The sequence below is a fragment of the Artibeus jamaicensis genome, unplaced genomic scaffold (assembly GCF_021234435.1).
Source record: "Artibeus jamaicensis isolate MK-2021 breed Jamaican fruit bat unplaced genomic scaffold, CSHL_Jam_final contig_3230, whole genome shotgun sequence".
NCBI classification, from domain to species: domain Eukaryota; kingdom Metazoa; phylum Chordata; class Mammalia; order Chiroptera; family Phyllostomidae; genus Artibeus; species Artibeus jamaicensis.
In genome coordinates, this window is record NW_026521764.1 from 869,726 (window position 1) to 895,101 (window position 25,376).

A 25,376-nucleotide genomic window follows, 5' to 3' on the forward strand; every position below is an offset into this window, starting at 1 on the left:
ACAGACATGCATGTACGTACCTGTATATATGTCAAGAGCAAATGTGACATGTGTGCATATCTTTATCTATCTATACATATATTTATTGGTGTGGCAGAAGGTCTGACTCTGTAGTCTATTTGCAGAGCGTGGGTTTTCTCAGGTGTATCCATGAAATGTTCTTGGGTTTCTCAGTTACTGGGTATTTTCTTTGACTTCTTTCTGCAGGACTGTTTGAGATTTGGACAGTCATGGGCAGAGACTTGCTTTCTTACTTATTTTTGTAAATTAAAGTATATTTGACATATAACATTATACCCATTTAAGGCGCACAACATGTTAATTTGATACATTTATTTATTGTAATATGATTGCTATTGTAGCAATAATTAGCACTCCTCTCATGTTAAATAATTGTCCTTTTGTGTTAGTAGTTGGACTCATTAAGTTCTAGTCACTTAGAAAGTGTGATTTTAGTGAATATATACAATACTATACTATAATGTCAAACTTACTAAGAGACTTACTTTCTTAATCATTGAATTTTAACAGCTTGTCAGGTGACATTAGGCTCAGAAGCTTTGCTGAAATTCTGAGGTATTACCTGATTAAATAGAAGTCCCCAGGTAACTAAGCAAGGATGGTGGCTATTATTCTTAAGGATAACCCCTTGGCTGTACTTAGTCTCTGTTAATCAGAGACCATTAATACAATACTTACTGAGCAGGCGCTGAGTGCCAGCCATGCTCAAAACTTTCACACGCATTCCTGTGTAATTCTCACTATTACCCTGAGAGTGACCACCCAGGTGGGTAGATGAGGTTAAGCAAATTGCCTGACATTACAGTTACTGGGTAGTGAAACATTTTATTTCAGAACTTTGAACCCTAAACCCAACTCTTTTCCCTGTACCACTCAACTCTTCAGGATTTATCTCACCTGCTGCATGGTCATTGAAATGAAGGGAATGAGATTACCTGGGGCAGTTGGAGGAAGTCACCTGAGGACCTTTGTTCTCAGGTGCAGTGGCTCAAGGTGCTGGGTCTCTTTTCCTTTATCCTGTTAGTTTTTAGTAGGAAGGTTGACCCAGGTACCTAAGCTTGCTCTTATACCGGAATCTAAAATATACCTAAAAAGTAGTTATTTAGTTAATCTACTGTAGGTTGTATTCTACTTCCTACAATTAGTTCTCTGTTCTCTTCTAGTCTTTTAAACTATTCTTTTGCTCTTATTATATGTAGCATTTTCTAATTTTAATTATATACATTTCTTAGGATTTTTCATGCCTTGCCTATTTATTTTTCAAGGTAAAATTATTTAAAAACATTACTTATTCTTTTGGAAAAGAAATGTATAGAATTTAGGGTCCTCTTTTCATCCCGCTGCCTTCTCCCTTAGTCTTCCATTTCCCTCTGCAAAGGCCTCTGCTGCTATGAGTTTGCTGTGCCGTGTTCCAGAGCTATCTGGTGCGTGTACGAACATATGCATGTGTATGTTTTTGGTGTTTTTTTTTTGCACAAAAGAATCCTCTGCACATCCTTCACTTCTTGCTTTGGTCACTTAATATATTTTGTCATTCATTCCGCATCACTACGATAGCATTGCCTGCTGCTTTTTAAACAGTTGCATATTATTTCATTGCATTTGTATACTGTTTTAAATTTTATTTAAAATTGTATACATATTGTTTAAAATTTACTGAGGAGTGCTGGCTGGTGTGGCTGGTTGCTTGGAACATTGTTTCATAACCTAAAGCTTGTGGGTTTGATTGCCAGTCAGGGCACACACCTAGGCTGTGGGTTTATCCCTGGTCCAGGCCCATACAACCCCTGGTCCGGACATGTATGATTCCTGGGATGGGTCCCCCCACCCCCACCCCTACAGACTGAATGGAGAGCCTAGACTCACACTCGGTCTGTGCAAGATGCCCCAGCACCTGCTGTGTCCAAGATGGCCAAGGCAGGGCCTTGATTTTCATCACTGCTGGTCAGTAATGAGCTCACGGTCCATGGAGAACACATGGGAATCCCAGGTTTCTTCCCTCACCCAGCAGCACCCACTGGAATAGTGTCAGAAGAAGCCTGGTAGAGTCAGGACTTTTGCTGTGGCCAAGTGGCAACCAGGTCACCTGCACTGTGACGCCTTTGGAGACCACATGGGGACCTGGAGCACCCAGCTGTAACAAGGCGCTTCCCACCCTTAGGTGTTAACAGCTGAGGAGTGGAGAACCTGGACTCCTGTCTCCACCTGGCAGTAATGAGGCTAGAGCAGAATGAGAGAACATAAGGCTTAAATGTGATCCAACGTCTGATAACAAGATGTCCAGACCCAGTGGAAAAGCACTTGTTATACCAAGAACCAGGAGGATCTCAACTGATGAAAAAAGACAGCTGGTAGATGTCAACATTGAGATGACAGGCATTAGAATTTCTTTAAAATGAATGTGATTTTGAGAAAAGATTTTATTTCTAGTGAGGGGGAAGGGAGGGAGAAATGGAGAGAAAAGAAACACCGGTGTGTGAGAGAAACACCAGTCAGTCGCCTCTCACACGCCCCCACCCAGGGACCTGGCCTGCAACCCAGGCATGTGCCCTGACAGGGAATCGAACCAGTGACCTTTGGGTTTGCAGGTTGGCACCCAAACCATGGAGCTCCCTCACTTCCTCAGCCCCTGTCTGGACATCATTAGGGTCTGTTCTTTTTTTTTTTTTAATCATCACCCAAGAATATGTTTATTGATTTGGGAGAGAAAGAAAGGGAGGGAGAGAGAGAAAGAAGCATTGATGTGAGAGAGCAGCGTTGATCAGTTGCCTCCCATCCGTGCCTCCTGGTGTTCAGGCCGTGCTCTAACCGGGCCCCCCGGGCAGGGCAGGGTCTGTTCATTGCAGCAGTTTGAGTGGGTGCCTTTTAGAAGCCAGGTCCAATCATAGACTTTCTCTAGATAAAACTTTTTATTAATTTCCCATGTTACTAATAGAGGGTAATTTTGCAGTTCACAAGATAGAAAAAACTTCGTAATGATTCATGAGTAATATCAGCATATCATTTATTCTTTAATAAATATTATTGCCAAATGGCTATGTGTTGGGAACCGCTTTAAATATTGGTACTATAATTGTGAAAAAAATAAACCTGACCTTTACACTCATGGAGCACAAAGTCCAGGGGAGAGAATCCAGGGAGGCAGCTATACAGAGTGCTCTACAAGCGTTCATGAAGGACCTCCTCCCAGAGCAGGTGAGACGGAGACAAAATAACAAAGACAGGTAGAACTGAAAACCAGATGGAAATGAAATGGGTGAGGAGTGGAGAGAAGGGGTTGGCGGGAAAGTGTGTTACACAGAGAGAGGGAATGCGGTTTGATCCCGGAGTGTGAGGTGGGAGAAAAGCTAGAGTAGGTGAGAGTGTAAACAGGGTCTAGATGGCCAGGGAAGGACCTGTGGTTTGTATAAGCCCTGGAGACTTTGTCTTAAGAAACTAAGGGTTCCGAATTAAGACTACTAATTGGAGGATTGACTGAAAGAGTGATACAATCAGGTTTCTGTTTTGGAAGCTAGTGTAGACCACAGTTTGGAGAAGGATTCAGAGAGACAAGACTAGAGGCAAGAAAGTGGTTAGCAGAAATCCGGAGGAGCGGTGATTGTGAGCTGGACCTCGGTGATGCCCTGGAGATGGAGAATAGTGGACATATGCAAGGAGCGGTTAAGAGAATGACTGATTGCACTTGACCAAGAAAGAAAGGAGTCCGCGAGACTGCCGAAATTTCTGTTGGGGTGTATAAAGAAGAGCTCTCCATAGAGAAGTGGGTGTATTTAGGTATGTATAACGGAACTTTGAATTCCTTGTGGGACTCCCCAGGGGAGGGCTGCCATTGGCTCCAAATTTGGGTTGAGAGAGGAAGGGAGAGAAAAGGGTTTGGGAGAAAGATGCAGCGTGGAGATTAGCCTTTTTCCCTTCCTGAGATGTTACTTATTTACTGAGTGTTCAAACAATGTTTGAGGATCTTAATTGTATGTTCCTTGTTGCCACACAAAGAGGGATAAGTTGGGCTTGTTACAACTTGTGGGGAAGTTGTGTTTCCCTTTCAAAGTCAGTGATCCTTGAGTGAAGAGAGCGTTTGGCTGTGGTTCAGGAGAACTGCAGGCTTCCTCGACGCTGGATAAAACGTTGCGGCCTATGACGAGCAGTGCCCGAGAGCTCTGCCTCGACGCTCTGGTTTCAGTGAGCGGCTGATTCACACGCAGATTCCTGCACAGAAACGTCGCAGTTGGAGCGTGGGCTCCAGAGCCGGGTGGCCAGGCTTTGAATTCCCGTCCTGCCTTCCAGCAGTGGAGTGACTGTGAGCGAGTTAGTTAACTGCTCTGAGTTTGTTTCGTTGCCTATAAAATGGGGGGAAAATCACTCACATCGTATGTTGTGAGAATTAAGAGTGCAAAGCATTTAGAACAGAACACTGAGTGTTAGCTGTCATCGTCACTATTTCTGTTGTTATTATGGGTAGATGGAGGGGCCGTTTGTGGTCACAGCAAAGGGCTTTCTCACGTTCGATGTGTATGCGGGGCAGTCTGACTGGTAAGCCCCAAGTGTTTCTGAATTTCCAGGGCATCTTCCCTGCAGGCGGTGACTTGCAGTGCTGTGCAGATGAGCCCTATTCTTTCATGCTTTCTGATGGTGAGAGTGGGTGGCTATGTATCAGGAGGCAGGGAGGGCCTGTTAACTGCACGGAAGGTAATACGATACTAGGAAAATGTAATGGTGTTTCGTTTCACCTTTATCACTAACAACTCTTCTTTACAGACCTGTGCCTTTAGCTCTCACCCAAAGACGTCGTGTGTCCTGGTAGGTTTTCTGCTGCATGAGAAACAAAACAAAAAACCTTCCTATTTAAATGTAGAGATGTACTCAAGGGACAGTGAGAAGGGATTCTTTTTTCTTTTCTGAGAAGCTTTGCCTTTTCATTTATAATCCAAATGGGCTGGGAGAAGAAGGATGTGCGGGAGGGTTGGGGCACTGTGGTTGGGTGGGACCAGCGGGAAGGATCGTGGGAAAATGGGCTGACAGTGGGAGGTGTTCAGTGCTCCTGTGAGGCTGCTGCGGGCCAAGTGGCCAGGTGTAGCTCTCTCCTGCCCTGCCCTGGAGTCCCGATGTGAAAAAGAAATCCATTCAGAAAGCAGGGCAGGCGGGAGGGGGATGCGTTATGTTTATGCGATGCTGTTTTACCATTGCACTCTTTCCTGGAAACTAATATTTTGCTTTGAATTTTGCAGGAATTTGAAAGTGATTATGTTCTGTTTAAGTCCAAAACTTTGGATTTTGACAGAAGGCTTGGGACAATTCTTTGTGAAGGTTTTTTTAACTGCAATGGTTTGGAAGCTGCATTTAAGGTTAGTTCTGAAGAAGCGGTCATAATAATAATTTACTAATGAATAATTTAGACTGTTAGATGAAAGGATTGAATACATTTCTTTTTGATTCAGGTAAGCTATTAACTGGTCACAGTCTCTTTGTATTCAGGTCGCTGAATTACAAACTTTGAATCATGCACTCATGAACGATGAAGTTTACTTTGGACAAGGTCAGGGCGGTTTACTATTGACCTTTTCTTGCATTCACGGTGTTTTAGGTCTTCCTGCCTTCAGAGCAAGTTTGGCATGGCCTATGAAGTATTGATTCAAAGTGAAAACTGAAAAATATGTACTAATTCAAGAATTTCTTTTTCTTTTTCTTTTTCACCATTGCTTACATATGTTGCATTCACCTGCCTACTTTGTTACTCCAACCAGAACAAATAGCAACTTACTTACTGTCTTCCATCAGGTGTAAGAGACCACTGATTATCAGATACACCATTATTTTGTGTATCAATAAAGCAAAATGTCAAAAGCTCATGCCATTGATTATATAACATAGTCCAAATTCAGAGATACTAGAACATGAAAGAATGTCACCATCGAACTGATGACGTATGGTGTGTGTGTTTCACGGGTTGCATGAAAGAAAAGCCCCCCCCAGAGGGAAAGTTACAATGGAGGGAACAGGGGCAGCCTGCGAAACTTGCTGGTCAAAGAAGAGAATTGCGAGTCAGCTATCACAAGGGATGCTTCAGTACCCGGAGAAACATAGCTAGGGATTCACAGCACAGTTCCTTAACAATGGCAGCACAAACCAATATAACATACAGACAGTGTATAAGATTTGTTTGATTTTGACCTTCAAGTCCAGACGAATCGGTCAGGTGGTGGTGAAGCCTCTAGTATCTACTGGCCCCAGTTGGCAGACACTGACTACTGACATTTTAACACAGAATTCAAGAGGATCAGACACTGCTTTGTTTTTTAAGAGCTCAGGGATACATCCAAGATGCTGCTGGCCAAAATATATAGACTGTTGTTAAAATATAAAACTCCTTGTGATCCCATCTCTCAGAAAAACTGTTGTATTTAATACTGCCACGCTTTTTCTTGGACTAGGCATGCATATATATTTCTCATTGACAAAAATGATATCATATTCTGATCCCCCTTAGTAACCCTTTCCACTTAGCAATGAATCATAAAGGTTTTCTCCCTCTCATAACAGAATCCAGCAGTATTTTTTTATGAATGACTACACAGCAGCCTATCCCACAATCTGCCACTGGAGCTGCTTACGCGCGTGTTTGTAATAACTGGAAGAAAGAACTTACAGCGAAGTCTTAATTACAAAGGTCCCACCTTTTCTAATTCAAGCCTTTCTTCCTCCCCTCCACACAAGCAGGAATACGGATTCTATTCTAGTACATGCCAGCTCTTTTTTCCCCAATAATTTTATCTTACCGCCGTGTCCTTTTTCTTACCTTTCCACATGTTTGTGCCCCATCTACGGACAGGTGTAGGATGAGCTCCTGCCCTCTGTGCTCTGCAGGGCGGGGCACTGTCATGCAGATTTTGCTGTATGCAGATCAGCTGCAGTGCCTTGGGTAGCGCAGGCATTGAGCAACTGTTTGAAGTGAGGTGGTCAGAGTATTGAAATGCATCCTGATGGGGGCAAGTGCAGGGGGAAAAGAAGAGAAGATGATAGCATTGTGTGCTTTGGTGGAAGAGGATTTCTACTGTAGGTGTGGGATGATGCGCTCCGACCATTTACTGTCGCAGGGAGTAAATATTTGCAGACTCTTCTCTGAGGACCACGATTCAGTGACTGTCTTGGCAAAGATGTGGCCACAGGGGCCCTGGACCCCAACACCAGTCTACTCTAGCATGAAGCTGCAGTTCAAAGCTGACAGTGTCGGCACTCGTAAAAAAACAAACAAAATACCAATGGATGTTTCTCTCAGATTTACAATTTGTGTCCACGGAGGTGGGTTACAGTGTGTAAGAAAATAAAGATTTCTAGAAAAATGTTCAGACGATGCAATTGAAAACTATAAAATTAAGTGTATATGGTTTAGGCAGCAACAGATTTAAAAGAATCTTTGAAATAGGCCAACCTGAGAAAACATGAATAGGTGCTACTGGAACAGGGGGAACAGCATTATGAAAGCCGTATTACATAATGAAACCGAGAAGTAGACGGAAATGAAAGTAAACCTCACAGGACTCAAACGCGATATTTCGGGACAGAAGCATAGAGTTGGGAGCCCAACTTCAATCTCCTGAGGTTGATATGACGAAAACACCTATACTCTTCATGAAATCGCTCTTAGTTCTGCTATGATGAGAAAGCAAGAGGTTCAGATGACCACTGTTCTCATCCTGGAGGGCAATTACTATAGATCTGTGATGTTGAAAATTATGATAATGTCTACTTCCTAAAAGGTTGACTCGTGTTTTTGTTTTACTGCTACTCTCCAGCTTTAAACCTTCCAAAGAAAATTCTCTCTGCCTCTCCTCTTTTATACCTGAAGTCCCTTTAAGCATGTCAGGTGGGCAGGATGAGGTGTAGCTAGGAAGCTTCTGGTATTGTTTCATTTGTAGTCTATATGATAAGTGTTTGAAGGAGAATGTTGTAAAATAAATGTTTCCCTATGAAACGGTGTTTGCTTTTGTACTTAAACATGAAGTCCCAACTAGACAAACCAGTGGTTGTGAGGAGAAAGTTAATAATTTACATTTTTCTAGGTAGCAGCTAACCAAGCAGATTTTAAAATATTTAGTGATTTCTATACAGGTTGTAATTAGTGTTAATACCAACAACAAAAAAGCCAAAATGTGTTTGTCTAAATTGGCCTCTAGGATAAGGTTAGATTTACATTTCAGTCTGTATAATTTTTCACTGTGTTCCTTTTTCTTTTTTGGTGAACGTAGTTTATGGAAATGTTTACAAAATGTTAAATGTGTACATTGAATCTGTCTTTTAAAGAAAACAGATATTAGAGAACACCTGTTATTCCCCAAAGAGGAAAAATAGCTCTTTTGCCACATTGCTAACAAGGCAAAAACCTTGATTTTATAGTTTTCTGCCATGTTGATTGTATTTAGTTATTTTGAGGAGATACTATGTTTTGTTTCAAAGAAAACATCTATATAACAGGCCTAATAATTGACACTTCATGAAGCCCATACAGACAGAGTAAACACATAACAAAACAATGATTTTAAGTGTCGCCTGGGCTGCTGGGAGGTGGTATGGGGAGTCACAGGTCCTGGGGCAGACGGCCCAGGGTCCAGTGCCAGCTCCGCCAGGGGCCATGTGGATTTGGGCAGTTACTCCTTCCTTATGAACTGGGGTTCTTGATCTGGAGCAAGTGATAATGGCATTTTAAAAGCCCTTTAAAATGCAGTGCCTGGCTCCTTGTCAGCACTATATAAACATGACGTACACAAAAATATGTATTTTAATTACTTTATCTTACTTGCAAAGAAAGCAGTCTCGTGTGCCAGCATGCAGAAGAATCCATGCGGGGCAGAAAACAAGACAGGAGGCTGATGGAAATCCAAGGTCAGGCTCACCAGCTAGGCTAAGCATAGTGGAAACTGGTGCCGAAGGTTAGTTTGGAGCTAGGGGGCTCCCTGGGCGGGGCAAGAGGAGTTTGAGGACCTCCACTCTTCTGCTGCCTGGTCAGTTGATTCTGTTTCAGGCCAAGTGCCTGCATTTGGCTGTGTCCCTACTCACTGGCTTCCTCTGCTTGCTGGTCGATTCTGTTCACTCCCAACTTTGACAGCGCAGGTTCAGCCTGAGATGCCCGATTCTCTGTCTGAGGAGGGGACCTAATTAGCTGCAGGTGTTAGTTCAGTCGGGACACCCACGTCAAAGGCACTGTCTGTCTGGAGAGTGGCTGTCCTTGGAGCAGGTCAGCACTGCCACCCTGGGCCTCTTGGTTGGGGGTGGCTGGGTGGCCCGGTACAGAGCAGGCACTGTCATGGGAGGACACTCACTGTGGCCGATGCATCCAGTATAATTATTAATGCTGTGACCTAGAGGTCCTTGATATGGGTATTTCATATCTAAAGAACACATGAGTAGGAGGGAAGAACAGATACAAGAGCTCATAAATCTTGTTCTTATATCCACAAACATTTTCTCGTGTCCAACAGGAAGAAGCGATATCTGTGGGCAGGGATTACTGGCAGGCCGGTTCATTTCTGACGCTTCTCACTTTCCGCTGAGAAAGGGAAACCGCTTTACATTTAGTTTGTTTTATTGGAAAACGGCGTTTCAGATTTGGAGATATTGCACGGTGCCTGTAGGATTCTCCATTTTTGCTCTAGCTTTAGTTATGTAAGAGGTTTAATGGGAGAAATAGTGAGCCGGGTATTTGTATTAAAACCCCATGGTTCTTAACCTTTCTTTAACTTTGATTTTTATAGCTTTTGACCATATTTGGGAATTTCCTGGAGAAACCAGTTGTCATGGAAATTTTCAGCCCACATTACAGTACACTGGTGCACATGTTTAATCACGAGTTGGATATGTGTAAGCAGTTGTATGATGAACACCTGAAACAGGTAAGTGAAGGCTGAAGTTGAGCACACCCGCAGCATCAGTTTTGTGCACAAGGGCCGTGGGCCAGAACTTTATTTAGTGGTATCTGAAGATCAGATATAGGCGCTATGACCTCATGCTTTTATTTAATTGGTTTTCTTCTGGAGATGAAGATCCTGCTTCAGGACCATTACCTTTCCACTAATCGAGTCACTTAACACACACATTTTATATATTCATCCTGTCAAACTACCAAAGTGAACAGTTGTTGACAAGGTTGGAATACACTCTGATTGAACATTCCTTTTCTTCCTTGTCACCAAAATAACAATTTGCAGATTGAACGTGGAAATGTAATTCTTAACAAGAATATGCCATTCACCTCAGGAAATATCAAGTGGGCAAAAGAGGTCCTGGAACGACTTCAGACGTTTTGGTCAAACTTCACAGCTCTCCGGTCTCTGTGAGTAGTCAGGCTTATTTTGTGGTGAAGTAATCCTAGTGATACAGGTGCTTCTGAGACAGGGCAGGAGCTGGCCATCTTCGTGCTTAAAGAGGCACTGCCTTTAACTCTTTCCATTGGCTGGGCTCAGCGAGGGGGGCTCATCCCCCTGGTTCTGGAGGGTGCTTACTGGGACCCACCACTTAATGTACTTCCCTGTCTTCAGCTCCTTATCCTTTTTTCTTTTCACTCACAATATGTTTGTATTTTTTTGTTATTGTTTTTCTTCCTGCAGTAACTGCTGTTCCTCTTATTTTGCAGACTTCTGTACCTTTCTCTTTTCTTTGTAGTAGTTGGAAAGTTGCTGCTATTGGGATTTAGCAAAATATTTGGAGTTCCATCATTTGGAGTTCAGTCATTTCATAAATGTAGCTTTTAAAGCAAAGACAGTCATTGCATTATTAGGCTTTTATTGTTTCTCTGCCTGAGTTTTATAGTGTATTTCATTGTATTTTGTATTGTATACTATTGTAAAATAGTTAAGCTGAAATCTAACATATAGAAAAGTGGAAGGACTCTATTCCTACAGATTCGTGGAAAGTCCTGACGATGCCTTGGTTCATCAGAAGTATGTTGAAATGACGACTCTGCTAGACCAGTTTGAAAAGCGTATCTATAACGAATGGAAAGGCAGTGTGGATGAAGTCTGTGAATTTAATTTGAATCAGCCCTTGGTTAAATTCAGTCCCGTAAATGGTCTTCTCAATGTCAACTTTGACCCGAAGGTAGGGCTTTGGTGTTTTGAAGATATTTAATAGATGTAATTTCCATTACAAGTATATTCCTGATACTTCCAGTCATTTATATTTTATTTGGGGACAATGTCAATGCTGTGAGGAATGTAACAGAAAACAGCTTTTAACAGGTGTTGGTTTTAGAGATTTGTTTCCAAGATTCTACACTTACTGCTCTTTATTTTGCCTTATAATTCTTTACCTACCACTTTCTCCTTCACTTGATAATGAGCTACTTGAAATTAGGGTACGTTCCCTCTTACCTTTGTGTGCAGAGTTTCTAACAGTGTCTGGTACTGGGTGGTACTTAATACATGGTAGCTCAGTCAGGTGGAATCAGTAGTCTTTTATCATGTGTTCTGGCTTGAATTATATTTATAGCACATATACCCATATCTTTAGTTTAATTAAAATTTGATCATGTGAGTTAAGATTTGGGGAATCCGTATATTGTATGGAATGAGAGAGACCTCACTCTGTGATGGACAATGGTAAATTTTGATCATCAAAATATCCTTCAAAGGGACAATAAACTTGAATATGTTGGTTAAATTGATGGTGATTTTTATGAAACAATGGTCAAAAAACATAAAGCAACATATAAATGTCAAAAATAATATTAAAAGTTAAATAATATCCAAGAAAATACCCCTATTGAACAGATCTTTTGTTACCGCAGGATAAACCACATAACACAGAGACATTTCACATTTCCTCACAACTCCATTACATGTTATGTAATAATTAAGGTACAAGTACTTTACTATAATAGTAGTGATGTGTATTTTTATATCTATATGTTTCCATATAGTGACTATATGTGCATATCTCTGGTGAATACAACATATATACTTTAAACAACCCATTGCCAAGTCTGATAGCCTGGTAGGAGGCACAAAGTGAGCTTTCCTTTCTGTTTACCTCCGTGAATATACTGCACAGGAAAGGAAAGGCACATAACAATACCCATTTCTAAGTTGCCATCCCAGAAGAGGATGTCTGAATGTCTGAATTTGTAGATAGTGAGGATTATGTATCATTTTTAGCTGTTGTCCTGTCTTTCACAGCAGTTCGAATGTACACCCAGGAAGTGGGAAAGTGAGCCTCCGTGAGCTCGATAGTTATAGTCTGTACCCAGATTCTGGTCTGTTTCCCTGAAATATTACACAGAATGCCATCACTTACTTTTGTTCATACGCCTCAGCACATGCACATGACCCAGAGAATGGAAAATTACCTCTACCTTCTGATTTTATAAATCCAGTATGTAGAAAATTAGTTCCTGCGATGTTACAGGGATAATTCTTATGATTCTACCTGAAGGGGTTATAAACATACACAATATAGATTATAAATACAAAATATATTGTACTAGCTAACCTAGGGAGTAACAAGCTAAGGAAGTCAACTGGTTTACCTTCTTAAGCATGTTGTGTGGTCTTTTCTCAGAACCTGTGATTTTTGAGTACAGTCAGTTCTGCCACATGACATATACATTCCTAAAAATCACTGGATTCTGAAAGAGTGCACAATTAGGAATATAGAACCTGTGGAGGGCAGGGGGTTAGGGAGCAATACTCAAAAACTTTATGTATTACTTAACAAAATAGTCATCTAGGGAAAAACAGTAGCACAGTTTACACATTTTAAATGGTTAAGTAATACATAAATAGTACAATAAATATGATACTTTGCCTTGACAAAGACCTGAAGCTAGCTTATAGAGGTGGGTATTGGAAGAACTACAACTTGTATTATCATGAAGTGGAAAGAGGGTCATTTGAAACCAGGCAGGAAGCGGTGCCGCCAGAATGGATGAGCGTGTGAACTGAGGTACCCGGTGGATGTTCCAGGTGTGTCCAGATGAGCATTTTGTGTATTCCTAGACCTTTCGGTTCATCGGTTCAGCTGGGTGCAGTTTTTAGCATTTACATAGTGTTTCTTGCTGAGGAAAGTGTGGCTAAGCAAAGACAGAATTTGTGGTGAGCTCAGATTGCTCCCTAGTATATCACTCACATTAGAACAAATGTGTATTTTCAAAGCAAGCACTCTAACAGAACCAGAGGTCCTGGGGGAAGACCAGGGTTCATTTACGAGCCTTCCATTTGAGATCTTGGTGCTCATGTGTCGTTGTCTTTGGTTTTGCCTTGGCAATTTGAAAATAGAGTGATGATTGGGTCAAAAGTTAAGTGTTTTGATTTTCACTTGTGTTAAAATGGAATGACATGCAATAGTCACTGATTTTCTTTCAATAGCTAGTGGCCGTCTTGAGGGAAGTGAAATACCTCTTGATGCTGAAGAAGTCAGATGTGCCAGATTCAGCCTCAGCCATCTTCAAAAAAAGGAGCACCATCTTGAAGGTTTGTGCTTCACACATATTAGGGCACCTTTTGAACAGAACTGTTTTGAATTTTAATCACTGACGCAGAGACTGGTGATCCTTTTCTGCATCCAGGGAGACTGAGTAGCTTTAACATGTCTGGGGTTCTCTTTGCTCAGTACGTTGGAAATCTTGAACTGCTCGTGCAAGGATACAATGAGCTGAAACAGACTCTGCTGGACGTCGAATACCCTCTGGTTGAAGGCGAGCTGCGGGCTGTGGATGAGCAACTACAGGTGGCCGCGACCTCGCTCACGTGGCAGGACGACTGCTGGGGATACATCGAGAGAGTGAGAGCGGCCACCTGGGAGCTGGAGCACAGGGTCCAGCGCACGCAGCACAATGTCAGGGTCATCCAGCAGACCATGAGGGCCTGGGCCGAGTGCACGCTCCTTCCCCGGAGAGAGCACCGGAGGGAGACCACCTTCACTTTGGAGGACAAGGGCGATTTGTTTGCCAGGAAGTACAAGCTCATCCAAGAGGACGGCTGCAAAATACACGAGTTGGTGGAGGTAGTTGCTTTTGTAGTTGCAACATTTATAGGTGATCCTTTCGTTTAGCTGAGAAACGGAGCAAAAATATTGAATCTACCGTGTCCTGAAAGAGCTTTATGTATTGTTTTATCAAGCTTTTAAAATGGAGGCATTTGAACCTCTTGGAGATCTCACTGTTCTCATTCCTGAGGGAAGCCGTAGGAACGTGAGATAGGTAATGAAACAGAAAGGTGAGAGGTGAGACCCTCATCTTTGTCATCGTTATGTCCTCTTTGGGATGCTGTTAATTGCCACTATTATTTGTCGAGTGCCACCAAGTGCCCACCATCTTGTTCACATCACCTCATGTCATGCTCTCATCTGCTAAGGGCAGTCCTTGTGAGAAGGATGGCTATTACTCGGAGGGGGACTGGCAGCCAGAGACTTTCTGCTCAAAGGTTTTCCCTGTTAAGTGCAAACCCCAGGGGAGCAAGGGGGAGGTAGGCAGGGAGACCGTTAGCAGGATATTCCAGGGGTCCAGGTGAGAAATGATAGTGGCTTTAACCAGGGTGGCAGTGATGAAGGCACTCACATGCTGAACGTTTGTGTTTTTAAACCATCCTCACCCAAGGACCTTTTTTTTCATTGCTTGCAGAGAGAGAGGGAGAGAGAAAGGAGGCAGGCTGAGGCAGGGAGGGAAACATCAGTGCGAGACAGAAGCATCCGTGGGTTTGCCTCCCGTCTGCCCTGACTGGGAGTCAAACCTGTGACCCTTCAGTCTATCGGATGATGCTCCAACCACCTGAGCCCCAGCAGCCAGGGCTGAATGTATGTTGAAGGAAGAGCCAACAGGATTTGCTGTGACAAGTTAGAGGAGAGAGAAGTCCAGGATGACTTGAGGTTTTCAGTCTAAGCAACGGGAAGAATGGGGTTTATAGATATAAGGAGGACTGTGGGGGAGCAGATTTTGTAGGGGGAAAGAACAGGATTTGGTTTGGGCCATTTGACACGCCCATTCAAAGGGAGATTTGAGTAGACTGGCATTGCAAATGGGGGTCTGGAGTACAGGGGAGAAGTCCAGGTGAGTGACATAGAATCAAGAGTCAAGAGCACATATATGCTATGGAAAGCCAAGGACTTGGATGAGATAGGAGAGGGATTAACTCTACACACAGAAGAGGTGCATTTTGCCCTCCTCATATCAGCAAATGGTCTTTAGCCTGGTGCTCAGACTTCCAATGAGGAATGTGCTTTGGTGCAAGCTGTGAAAATAGGGCAGAGGGTGAGTCAGTCTGCCTTCACACGCTGCCTCCTTTGTGGTGTGTGGGGTCTGCAGTCGGAGTTCAGGGTGAAAGGGGCAGGGTGGAACCATGGGAAGTGGGTCTAGAAGGGACCCACTCTTTATTTAGTGGCCCAAAGCTCTCCTGTCTCTTCCTTTTTCTCCCTTTGCCCTAAATTGTTGAAAAGACAACACTTTTTAAATAAATGCCACTGCAGTGACGCAGACTGTGCTGTGTTGCAGAGAGCCTCACCGTAGGGTGCAGGAGGGAGGATGGTCTCTGGTCCTCGCTCAGCAGCCAGCTTCCTCCCCGTGTGACACAGGGTGTGGCTTCGGGCTTTGTTTTCATGTGTTTAAAATGAAGAGACTGAATGAGATGGTCTTTAAGGATTTTTTATTAGTTCCGAGATCTATATTTCCCTTTCATGTGTCTGCCAAGTAGTCAGGACTGCTGTGTCCAGCTGCCCAGGATGCATACTGCACAACCCCAGGCGTGCCGGTCACATGTGCTGCACACATATAAATTGCTCTACTTAGGCGGTCGGCAAGACAGCGTCCTTGAAATGGCAGTTCTGAAATTTGTTTGAGTGTAAGAAAGCCCTAGAACTTGCTTGTTTCTGCCAATTTTTATTAGGAGGGAGACTCGCCTCTGCATTCAAGTTTTTGCCTATAGCACACACCTTTGAATTCTGGATCATACGTCCACAGTAGCACACAGTCCAAGAAAGCAGGAGAACACAGTCTGCCTTAGAATCAGCTCCCATTCTGATGTCTCCTTTTCTCTGTGCTGCTATTTCTGGCTCGGGCAGCTGTGACCTGTAGAGACTGTGCAGCCTTTGCAACTCAGAAGGTGTCTCTGGTATCAACCTCTCTGCCCAACTGACCTTTCAAATCTGTGTCCCTAGGCCCCCACTGCATGCCCAGACTCTAGCAGTCATTTCCCACATCTGTGTATGGCCCCCTTGTGCCCTGTTGACTATTTATCTCTTCCCCCCACGCTCTTGGGAGAGGCTGAAGAGGTAGAGGAACTTCATGTTGGCGCACAAATGGAGCTAAGACTTCAGTGGGCCACCGTTTTCAAGCTAAGTTACTATTCCATAGGCTGCTCACAGGCCAGCCTGCAAGAAAGACTCTTTGTGTTTGGAAACAACTGGGTTAAACCGAGTTAGATAGACTCTGCTATAATAGATACACTGTGAGTCTCCAAGAGTGGCCCCGAGTACATAACACTTGGCTGACTTTGTGAGCTTTGGATGTCCCAGAACAGTGTTCTCTGAAGGACCACCTTGGGAAACCTCTTCGTTTACAAGCAAGTCCCCAGAAGGCAAAGTCGAAAGCCACCCGGAGTTGGGGACAGTGGGAATTAGAGCCCAGGTCGAATACATCTTGAATACTTTGGGAACTAGTGTATTTCTTGTCCGGTTTTGAAGATAGCAATTTTTATAATGATTTTTACTTTAAAGAATAACTTTTGAATGTATTTTTAAAATGAACTTGATGTTTAAAAAATCCTGTTTAGCTTAAGGTTCTGCAACCTAGTATTTGAATGTTCCTATGTTACAGCAAAAATGCAGTCCCTTCTCTTAACAAACCATTTAAATGGAATGCATTCATTTTTATAGTCACTAGTGTTAATTCTCACATATCAATACTTCGTGTTTCTAGGAGAATAGGAATCTCTTCAAAGCCAACCCTGCTCTGGACACCTGGAAGATTTACGTAGAATTCATTGATGACATCGTGGTGGAAGGCTTTTTTCAAGCCATCATGCACGACTTAGACTTCTTTCTGAAGAATACGGAGAAGCAATTGAAACCTGCACCATTTTTTCAAGCACAAATGATCTTAATGCCCCCTGAGATTCTGTTTAAACCTTCTTTAGAACGAGAGGCTGGGGATGGCTTCTATGATCTGGTAGAAGAAATTCTGTGCAATAGTTTTAGGATGTCGGCCCAGATGAAGCGAGTGGCAGCACATCTGGAAATAGCGAATTATCAGGTATTATTTTTGTAAATGGGCTTTAGTTCTTATATTAATGGTTTAAAAATAAATTGGGATAATGGGGAGCACAGTCAGGGAGAAGTTGGAAAAAGCAATGTCACTTTTGATTTCACCAATTACTCTCCTTTTGAAGACTTGCCCTGGGTAGCATTATATTGCACGTAATCAACAGGGCAAGATCGGTTTTAATAAGTGCTCAGTTTTCCTCTCATTTTAGAATGACATGGATAACATGTTAGGCCTGGTGGAGGCCAGGCAGGAGATAATGAGCAGAGTGGCTGGCATCATCAGCAAAGTCTTGGACTTCAGAAGTACCCTGGACACATACGCTTACCTCTGGGTGGATGACCGGGCTGAGTTTATGAAGCATTTTCTCCTGTATGGCCAAACTGCATCACCTGAGGAAATGGATGCTCGTACAAATGAGGAGATCCCCGAAGAGCCACCAACCCTGGAGCAATTCAAGGAGCAGGCAAGGAAACCCTTTAGCTTTTAACATAGTTCGTGGCTTTTGATGGAGTTGTTGCAGTTATTTTTTTTCTAATTGTAGATCGATATTTATGAGGCTTTATATGGTCAGATGAGCAAGTTCAGTGACTTCAGAGTGTTTGATGGTTGGTTCAAAGTGGACATGAAGCCTTTCAAAGTGAGCTTGCTAAACATTATTAAGAAATGGAGCTGGATGTTTCAGGAGCACCTTCTGAGATTTGTCATTGACAGGTAGCCTTTTGTGCTTCCGTGTTTATAATTACAACTTAACACCTGACTGCTTTCTAAAACTGAGATACTAATTTTAACTGCATTAAAACTGCCAGGGTTAAAGTAGAGATAACAAGTATGTTTAATTAGGCAAATAATGAAAATAAGATTCAATCAGAAGTCTAATACTTCCAAATGTTTTAATGAGCCTAATGTGTGTTTGTGTGTAAATACATGCATGTCTATATGTATTTAATAGTCTGAATGAGCTGCAAGAGTTTATAAAGCAGACCGATGCTGGACTTCAGAGAAAATTAGGCAAAGGTGATCACGATGGTCTAGTTGACATCATGGGGCATCTTCTGGCTGTAAGAAGCCGACAAAGAGCTACTGATGAACTGTTTGAGCCACTAAAAGAAACCATCTTGCTCTTGGAAACCTATGGACAGAAGATGCCTGAGCAGGTCTACCTCCAGCTAGAGGTAAGTATAGTGGTAAAATAATCATCATCACCGTAAGTCAGTTATCTCCTTTCCCTGTACTCCTATGACATCCCTACAACAACCTCTACTGTAGAGATTAATGTTTTCGTTTTACAGGTTAGGAATCTGAAGCTTAAAGGGGTTTCCTAACTTTTTCAGGGTCACACAAGTAGTAAAGCCAATACTCACTCTTAACTGCTCTGCTCTGCCACCTTCTCATTAGAAGGTGTTTAGGTAATAGCCTCTCAGGTCCTCTTCTGAGGTCCCCCTTTTGTTGTCAGTTTCACAAGAAATATATTCCAGCTCTCTTTCATTTAAAGCTGTGAGTGGACAAGTGGCCTGGTCTCTGGAAAAATATCAGGGACACATTACTAAAGAATAAGGAAAGCCCAATCTGGATGGAGAAATCACTGTGTTTCCAAAACAGGAGTTCTGTGCCCTCATTCTGCTTCCATGCCCTGGGAAGACCTGCTGGCTGCTGTGCACCAAACGATGCACAAAGTCTTTTCAGCTGTAACTGAAACTGTGGTTAAAGGTCTCACAGTTGAGCCTCTATCCCCATGCCCACTTTGAAGTTCTATAGATAGTGTATTTATTTATGTCATCCACCAGCTTCCAGGATAGGCTTACCTTTAACCTTGCAAATGGGACCTGGGAGACATTAACTAAACAACTTCTACTGAATTTTAGTTCAGGGATGAGAGCGTGGAGCTCACACTTAGATTTGTTTCCAAGAACCATTTGAGTCCGTCTCATCTGCTTGCCTCAGAGCGTGCAGTGAGTTATCCCTCGAGAGACTTCATTATTTTTACACACTGTCCAATTTCCCACCTTCTGGTTTTTTAAAAAATGAGGTGACATTCGCAGTTCACATAATATAAAAATAACCGTTTCAAAGTGTACCACATTTGGCACATTTGCCGTGTTGTAGAACCACCGCCTCTGGCTGGTTTCCTCACCCCCAGAAGGAGCTCCACACCCATTCCTCGTTGTGCCTCCCTCTCCACCTCCCACCACCAACCCTTGGCTGCTGCCAATCACTTTGTCTGTAGGGGTGTACTTATTCTGTTTTTGAAAAATATTTGTAAATTATTTATTTATTTTTAGAGGGAAGGGAAGGAAGGGAGAAAGAGAGGGAGAGAAACATCGATGTGTAAGAGAAACTCGCTTGGATGCCCCTTGCATACACACCCCCCGCAACAGGGGGCCTGGCCCACAGCCCCTCTGTGTGCCCTGACTGGAAATCGAACCAGCAACCTTTGGGTTTGTAGGGAGATGCCCGACCCCATGAGCCGCGCCAGTCAGGGTGGGTTTACTTATTCTAGATACTCCAGATAAACAGGATTATACAATATGTAGCTTTTTGTGTTTGGTTTCTTTCACTTGGCATACTATTTTTGAGCTTCATTCACATCGTAGTATATCACTACTTCATTCCTTTTGATGGCCGAATAATGTTCTATTGTGTATATACAAACCACAATTCGTTTAACCTTTCATCTGCTGATGGACGTTTGTGCCATTTCCATCTTTTGGCTCTTGTGAATAGTGCTGCTATGAACACCGGTGCACAAGAATTGAAGTACTTGTTTTCATTTCTTTTTGGAATCACTTAGGAGTGAAATTGCTGGGTCCTATGGTAGTTCTGAGTGTAGCTTTCTGAGGGACCACCAAACTGTTTTCCACGTTTGCTGCCATCATTTTATATTCCTCTTTTTGTTTTGTGAATTTAAATGCAAGAGTATATTTATAATTGCTCTCTTGACTATAAAGACTATAAAGAATTATTATATATAAATTATTAAATTTTACAAAGTATAAACTGTCCTTAGAATTGAAAGTCCAGTTAGACATGGAGTGAGATAAGATGTGGATAAGTATGTAACAAGAATGAGAGATGATTCGTTATAGTAGAACACACTGTACGCATTTGGTTTTGTAAAGATTCAGATATTCTTTGAGTCAGATCTTGGACCTTAAAATATACAGAGATACCAATCATAACACAAGTAACTGATATGTGGCATTTTAGCCACAGCCTCCAGAACTTTTATTACAAAAGTTTGACTCACTCCTTAAGGTCATGGCAGTATTGAAAATATTAGACTTTTCACCATTTCAGAAGTGGGCCACACTCTTAGCTGTGTGTGTGCTTCTGTGTCAGTGATTCAGTCTGGCCGGGAGGAAATACGAGATTGACAGGCAGAACAAGTTGCAGGTGGCATTTAACAGTGCCCCAATTTTATTTTAATTAAAGCAACTTGCAGTAGTTACTGTTTCTCCTTCATAATCATTAGCAGTAATAACATCTTCCAAATACTTGCCTGTGCTTTGTTCTATTTAAAAGCCTGTGTTCTCACACTCTATCTACAGGATGCTCTAAAATGGATTAGATTTCTAATCTACAGAATTTATTGAGTACCCTCCCTGCTAAGAAGCCTTCACTGACTGCCCTTAGCCTCTGAATACTGTCCAGTTTCTGTAAGAGCCCACTCTCACCCCATCCTACACTGGTCCCCTTACCTCCTAAAATCTCAGCGGATTGCGTGCTAGTCTTCACCTGTTAAAACCCAATTATTCCTTTGAGCCTGAGAGTCAGTGTTACCGTTTTGAGTGGATCACAAGTTACCGAGACTGGAGATCACCTGATCTTTTGGTCTTCAATGCAAATCTATTTTTATCAAGTGTAAGCTTGTTTGGAATCCCTAACTGTAAAGCAGAAATAACCAGTATAGTGTAGTCAGATGGGGTTGAAGGGCCAGAGCCCACCGATGTGACCTCTCTGTCGCTCCCATCCCAGGGGTTCCAGGGGATCTACTGGAAAAGGAAAGTGAGACTGTGTAGATGAGGGTGCAGAGTCTGGTAAGATAAAGGGTGGGAGAACAAGGCGAAGGGCAAGTTTAGAGCCCAGATCTCTTGGTTCCTGGCCTGGTTTGGTATTGCCGTTGTGACACCATGTTGCCTCCTGAGCATTTAAATTCCATGACGGGTAGACCTCTCGATGAAAGTTACCACATTCTGTCATGAAGAGTAATTATTGTGTGTGCCTCTCATTCACTCTGACATTATAAAGCAATTCGAATCAAAGATTATATTTTATCTTTGTCTCACTCCTGCACTGCACAGATAAAATTTATACTTAGCACAGTGCACTCTTCATAATTGGCAGTCACTGAGCCATTCATCAAATATTTATCCAGGGTTACAAAGTAGTCTTTAGAACCCCTGTTTTTTGCGCTTCACCTGCACAAGTGGAGTCCCTTCACTGTGGGGGGTTTCATATAGCAAAACAAGTTCAGTGTCCCAGGAGATGACCCAGAGAAACAATGATTTCTCAACCTGGGCCCAAGGAATGCTTTCAGCGGCAGTTATGCACAATGGCTCTTCAAAGGAAATAACTTCCTGTTGTTCTGCCTGCATGGTAGTCAGGGAGGGCACAGTGGGGTTGCTACCACAGCTATTTATTGCTTCTTTTGTCCTACATCCAGTAGGAATCCACCATCCTTTCCCTTTGTCTCTTCTCCAAAAGTCCTAGTAATCTGAAATTAACCTGACCCAAGCCCTCAACCTCTCCATCGGGACAGTACACAGAGGTTCTGGAGGGAGAGGAGGGCGGAGGACGAGAGACTGAGGCACATTCTCGGCTCTGCCCAGCCAGATCCAAAGCATTTTGTTTTTCACCTCCTGCATTGCTATACATGGCTCCATGTCTAGTTGTTCGAGGCCAGCAAAGTCACTTCCAGAGCACTGTCATTTTTCCCCCTCAACCGCAAAACAATTTTGAAATTTGTGTTTATTTCAAAAAGATTGTCATTAATTTGGGGATAAATCTGACCGCAGAGGACAGCTCTGGTTCATTGCTCGGAAGATACCAACCTAGGGTTCCAGGGGGCCAGTCAGGACTTCAGCCCGGCTGGAAGCCTCTTAGTCCCTTTCATCTCTTTTGGAGATCAACTGCCCTTATTTAAGAATGAGAAGATGTCATGGGTTAGTGTGGAGATTAGAATGATTTAACCCTGTAGGGTCAGTTTGTTGGAGGCATTGCAGCAATTTCCCGATTGCACCTGTGTTTTTGTAGGAATTACCTGAAAGATGGGAAACTACCAAAAAGATTGCAGCAACTGTCCGACACGAAGTTGCACCTCTCCAAAATGCAGAAGTCACTCTTATAAGGAAAAAATGTGTTTTATTTGATGTAAGTGAGCTACCAGATTTTTTTTTAAAGAAAGGTTTTACAAGGATTATCAGAGTTATTTGTTTGCCATTCACTTTCATCTTTTTTTCCTGCCCTGACTAGGCGAAGCAGGCCAAGTTCAGAGAGAGATTCAGACTCTGTGCTCCTTTCAGTTTCTGTGCAGAAAATCCATACCCAGTGCTTGACAAGGTAATGCCGGTCTCAGTTATCTTATGTGTGTTAGAGTAGCTGTTTTAAAAGGTACATTTAAATACCAAGCTACTGCTATATTTGGCCCTAGCTTTGCAATTAGTAAAAGGCGAAAGATTTATACAATCTGAAGAGAAACCAGAGTATCCTAGCTTTGAAATTAGTTATAGGAGTTGAGCATTAACTACTTAAAACACCATTATAAACAAATTTCCCCAAGTGACTTACATTGCTTTCAATCACGTCTCTCAAAACCGCTATCATTATCAAAGTAATCATACTAGTGAAAGTAACAACTGCCGCTAGTTTGAAGCACTTACTATAGATAGGTGAAGAATTTTGCGAAGCGTCTTACTTACATTATTTTATTCAGTTCTTGACTTTTCCTTATAACGTAGCTTCCGTTATGATTAGCGGATACTGGGTCTTTTCCAAGACATCCATGGAGACATTTGGTCCATGCCAAAGGGTCCTGAAAATTTGTCCCTGTCCCCAATGTGCTTAGTTAGTGTAAATCCTGCTCTCCTGCAAGATTCGAACCCCAGCACATGGACCTAACCCCACGTGCTAGGACCCGCTTGGCTACCAAGGCAAGGGGGGTTATCTTTGGCAATACAGCCACAACATCATTGTTGGACCAAGGAGCCATAATGGTATTTTTTAATGTGTTAATCCTGTCAGCCGAAAGTAAAAATAAACATCATAGGCTATTTGGATTCTGGGCCATTTTAAAGGAACATTTTCTACGTGTGGGTGTTTTAGAAAGGACCAAATGTCCTGCAAGGTCTATTATTATCTTATTTTTCAGATAAAAAAATTGTGTGTAATTATCTTGTTGGAAGTTGTAGTTAGTAAGGAATACAACTTGTATTAAAATTCTAGCTAATTTTTTTTAAATCAGAAACTCCAGCCATTATACTATTTCCCATGTGAATCTTTCCAGCAAGGAACTCCATAACTTATTTTTAACTCTGAATACAAATATAAGTGAGTCATTCAAGCCTAGTTTATAATGAACTGCTTTATTATGGTTGAGTGTAGGAATGAATAAAATGGGCAAATAATCCAAAATGCTTGAGTTAGTCATCTGAGGCTTGAAAAAATGTTTAAAACTTTTATTAGAAAAATAATGTCTTCTGTTTCTCTAGAAATTCTTAACCTAGCAGCCACAATGAGAAAATGACTTTGTGATCTTTAGGTTCAAGAGCTGAGAGTCTCTCTAAGTTCTTCCTCTAGGCTGCTGTTCTGATTTTATTTTGCGCTCGAGATAGGCTTCACTCATTAGCCTGGTGTAAAACTTGCAGCTGGCAGCTGTTACTGCTCTCTCCAACTTTGGAATTGAATTGTTTTAACTGCTTTCAACTCATTCAAGAAACACCATTCTGTAGCATGAGGTCTTCTCTTTCACTAGGCTGAAGAAGAGTGGTTACGATAGCCACTGAAAAGGGAGTAGGTTAGCATATGCTAATAGAGTTGTGGTTTTTTAAACCATTGTACCTAATTTTCAGGTGGTTTGAACAGAGTGTGGATAGGGAGACATTTTTATTGGACTAACCAATGTGCTGTCTGCAAACATTTACTACAGTTATTTACTGAGTCCTACTATCAGAACATCATACTGTAACAACATATCATTACATATTTAATAGAGATATTTACCCTTGTGCCTGTAGAATGTGTTCAGGGACATTTTGAATATGGTAAGGCTGGGTTATGTTTATCCCGAAGTCATTTTCTTGTGTTTGTTCAGCATGCATATCTAATAATTATCTAACTGGATTTAGTGGAAGGCATGTATGTTCTTTGTTCTGGGCTGGTAAGATTGACCCTAGTGTTCTAGGCAGCTCAGCCTGCAAGACAGAAGTGGTATGGTGAACCTCTCCTTTTAGAACTGGTTCCTCAGTAAACTTATATGCTATTGTTTCTGCACACCCAAAGGTACAGTAAACACTTGAAATAATATAACTGGGTACATAGTTCTAAGAATAATTGAATTAGTATAAAAATAGGAAAATTGATGAAAGATAAAGAGCTGTTGGCTTTGGGGAGTATGATAGACTAGACATTTTGAAAATCCTTCTTTTGTAAAAGAGATGCTGAAAATATTCACAAATGTGCAATTTGAAATCTGTTGCTGAGTTTCCCTTGCCCGCAAACCAGAGAACTCTCTAGAGGACTGGGGGAAAAGGACACGCAGGATGGGAAGCAGAGGAGTCAGTGCTGCTGTACGGGGGCCCACGCAAGTGTCAGAGGTTGGGAACTTTGCGATGACCCCTTCCTGGGGGATGTAGATGGTCTTAGGAGGTGACACCCTCAGTGAAAGGGTGGAAAAGTCTGTAGCCTGCAACGGGAGCCTCTGAACCTGCCTGCCAGTCCTCGCTAAGGCTGAGAGTAGGAAAAGGGGGGGGGGGGGAGGAAAGGATCCCCTGGAATTTGTAAACATAGGCCTGTTTTCGTAAGGGTTATGGTTCAATTTTATACTACCTCTATGATTAAGGAATTTCCAATTTAGGAAGTGGAAATGGATACAAGTAGCTCTTCTTAGTAGAAGTAAACCCAA

General features: G+C 42.3%; 1 protein-coding gene across 3 annotated transcripts in view; it reads left to right on the forward strand.

Moving 5' to 3' along the window:
- The window catches only part of DNAH11 (dynein axonemal heavy chain 11), a 272,144-nt gene that overhangs the window by 31,806 nt on the left and 214,962 nt on the right, over positions 1–25,376 (forward strand). For 2 of the 3 annotated variants that reach the window (XM_053663641.1, XM_053663640.1), the window contains exons 9-20: positions 5,247–5,363; positions 9,768–9,905; positions 10,221–10,345; positions 10,914–11,109; positions 13,374–13,478; positions 13,618–14,010; positions 16,916–17,248; positions 17,469–17,723; positions 17,802–17,971; positions 18,210–18,432; positions 22,511–22,627; positions 22,730–22,816. In XM_053663641.1, the coding sequence (XP_053519616.1) occupies positions 5,247–5,363; positions 9,768–9,905; positions 10,221–10,345; positions 10,914–11,109; positions 13,374–13,478; positions 13,618–14,010; positions 16,916–17,248; positions 17,469–17,723; positions 17,802–17,971; positions 18,210–18,432; positions 22,511–22,627; positions 22,730–22,816 (2,259 nt within the window). Of the gene's footprint in view, positions 1–5,246; positions 5,364–9,767; positions 9,906–10,220; positions 10,346–10,886; positions 11,110–13,373; positions 13,479–13,617; positions 14,011–16,915; positions 17,249–17,468; positions 17,724–17,801; positions 17,972–18,209; positions 18,433–22,510; positions 22,628–22,729; positions 22,817–25,376 lie in introns of all 3 variants that reach the window. The other variant, XM_053663639.1, reaches the window with a different exon arrangement.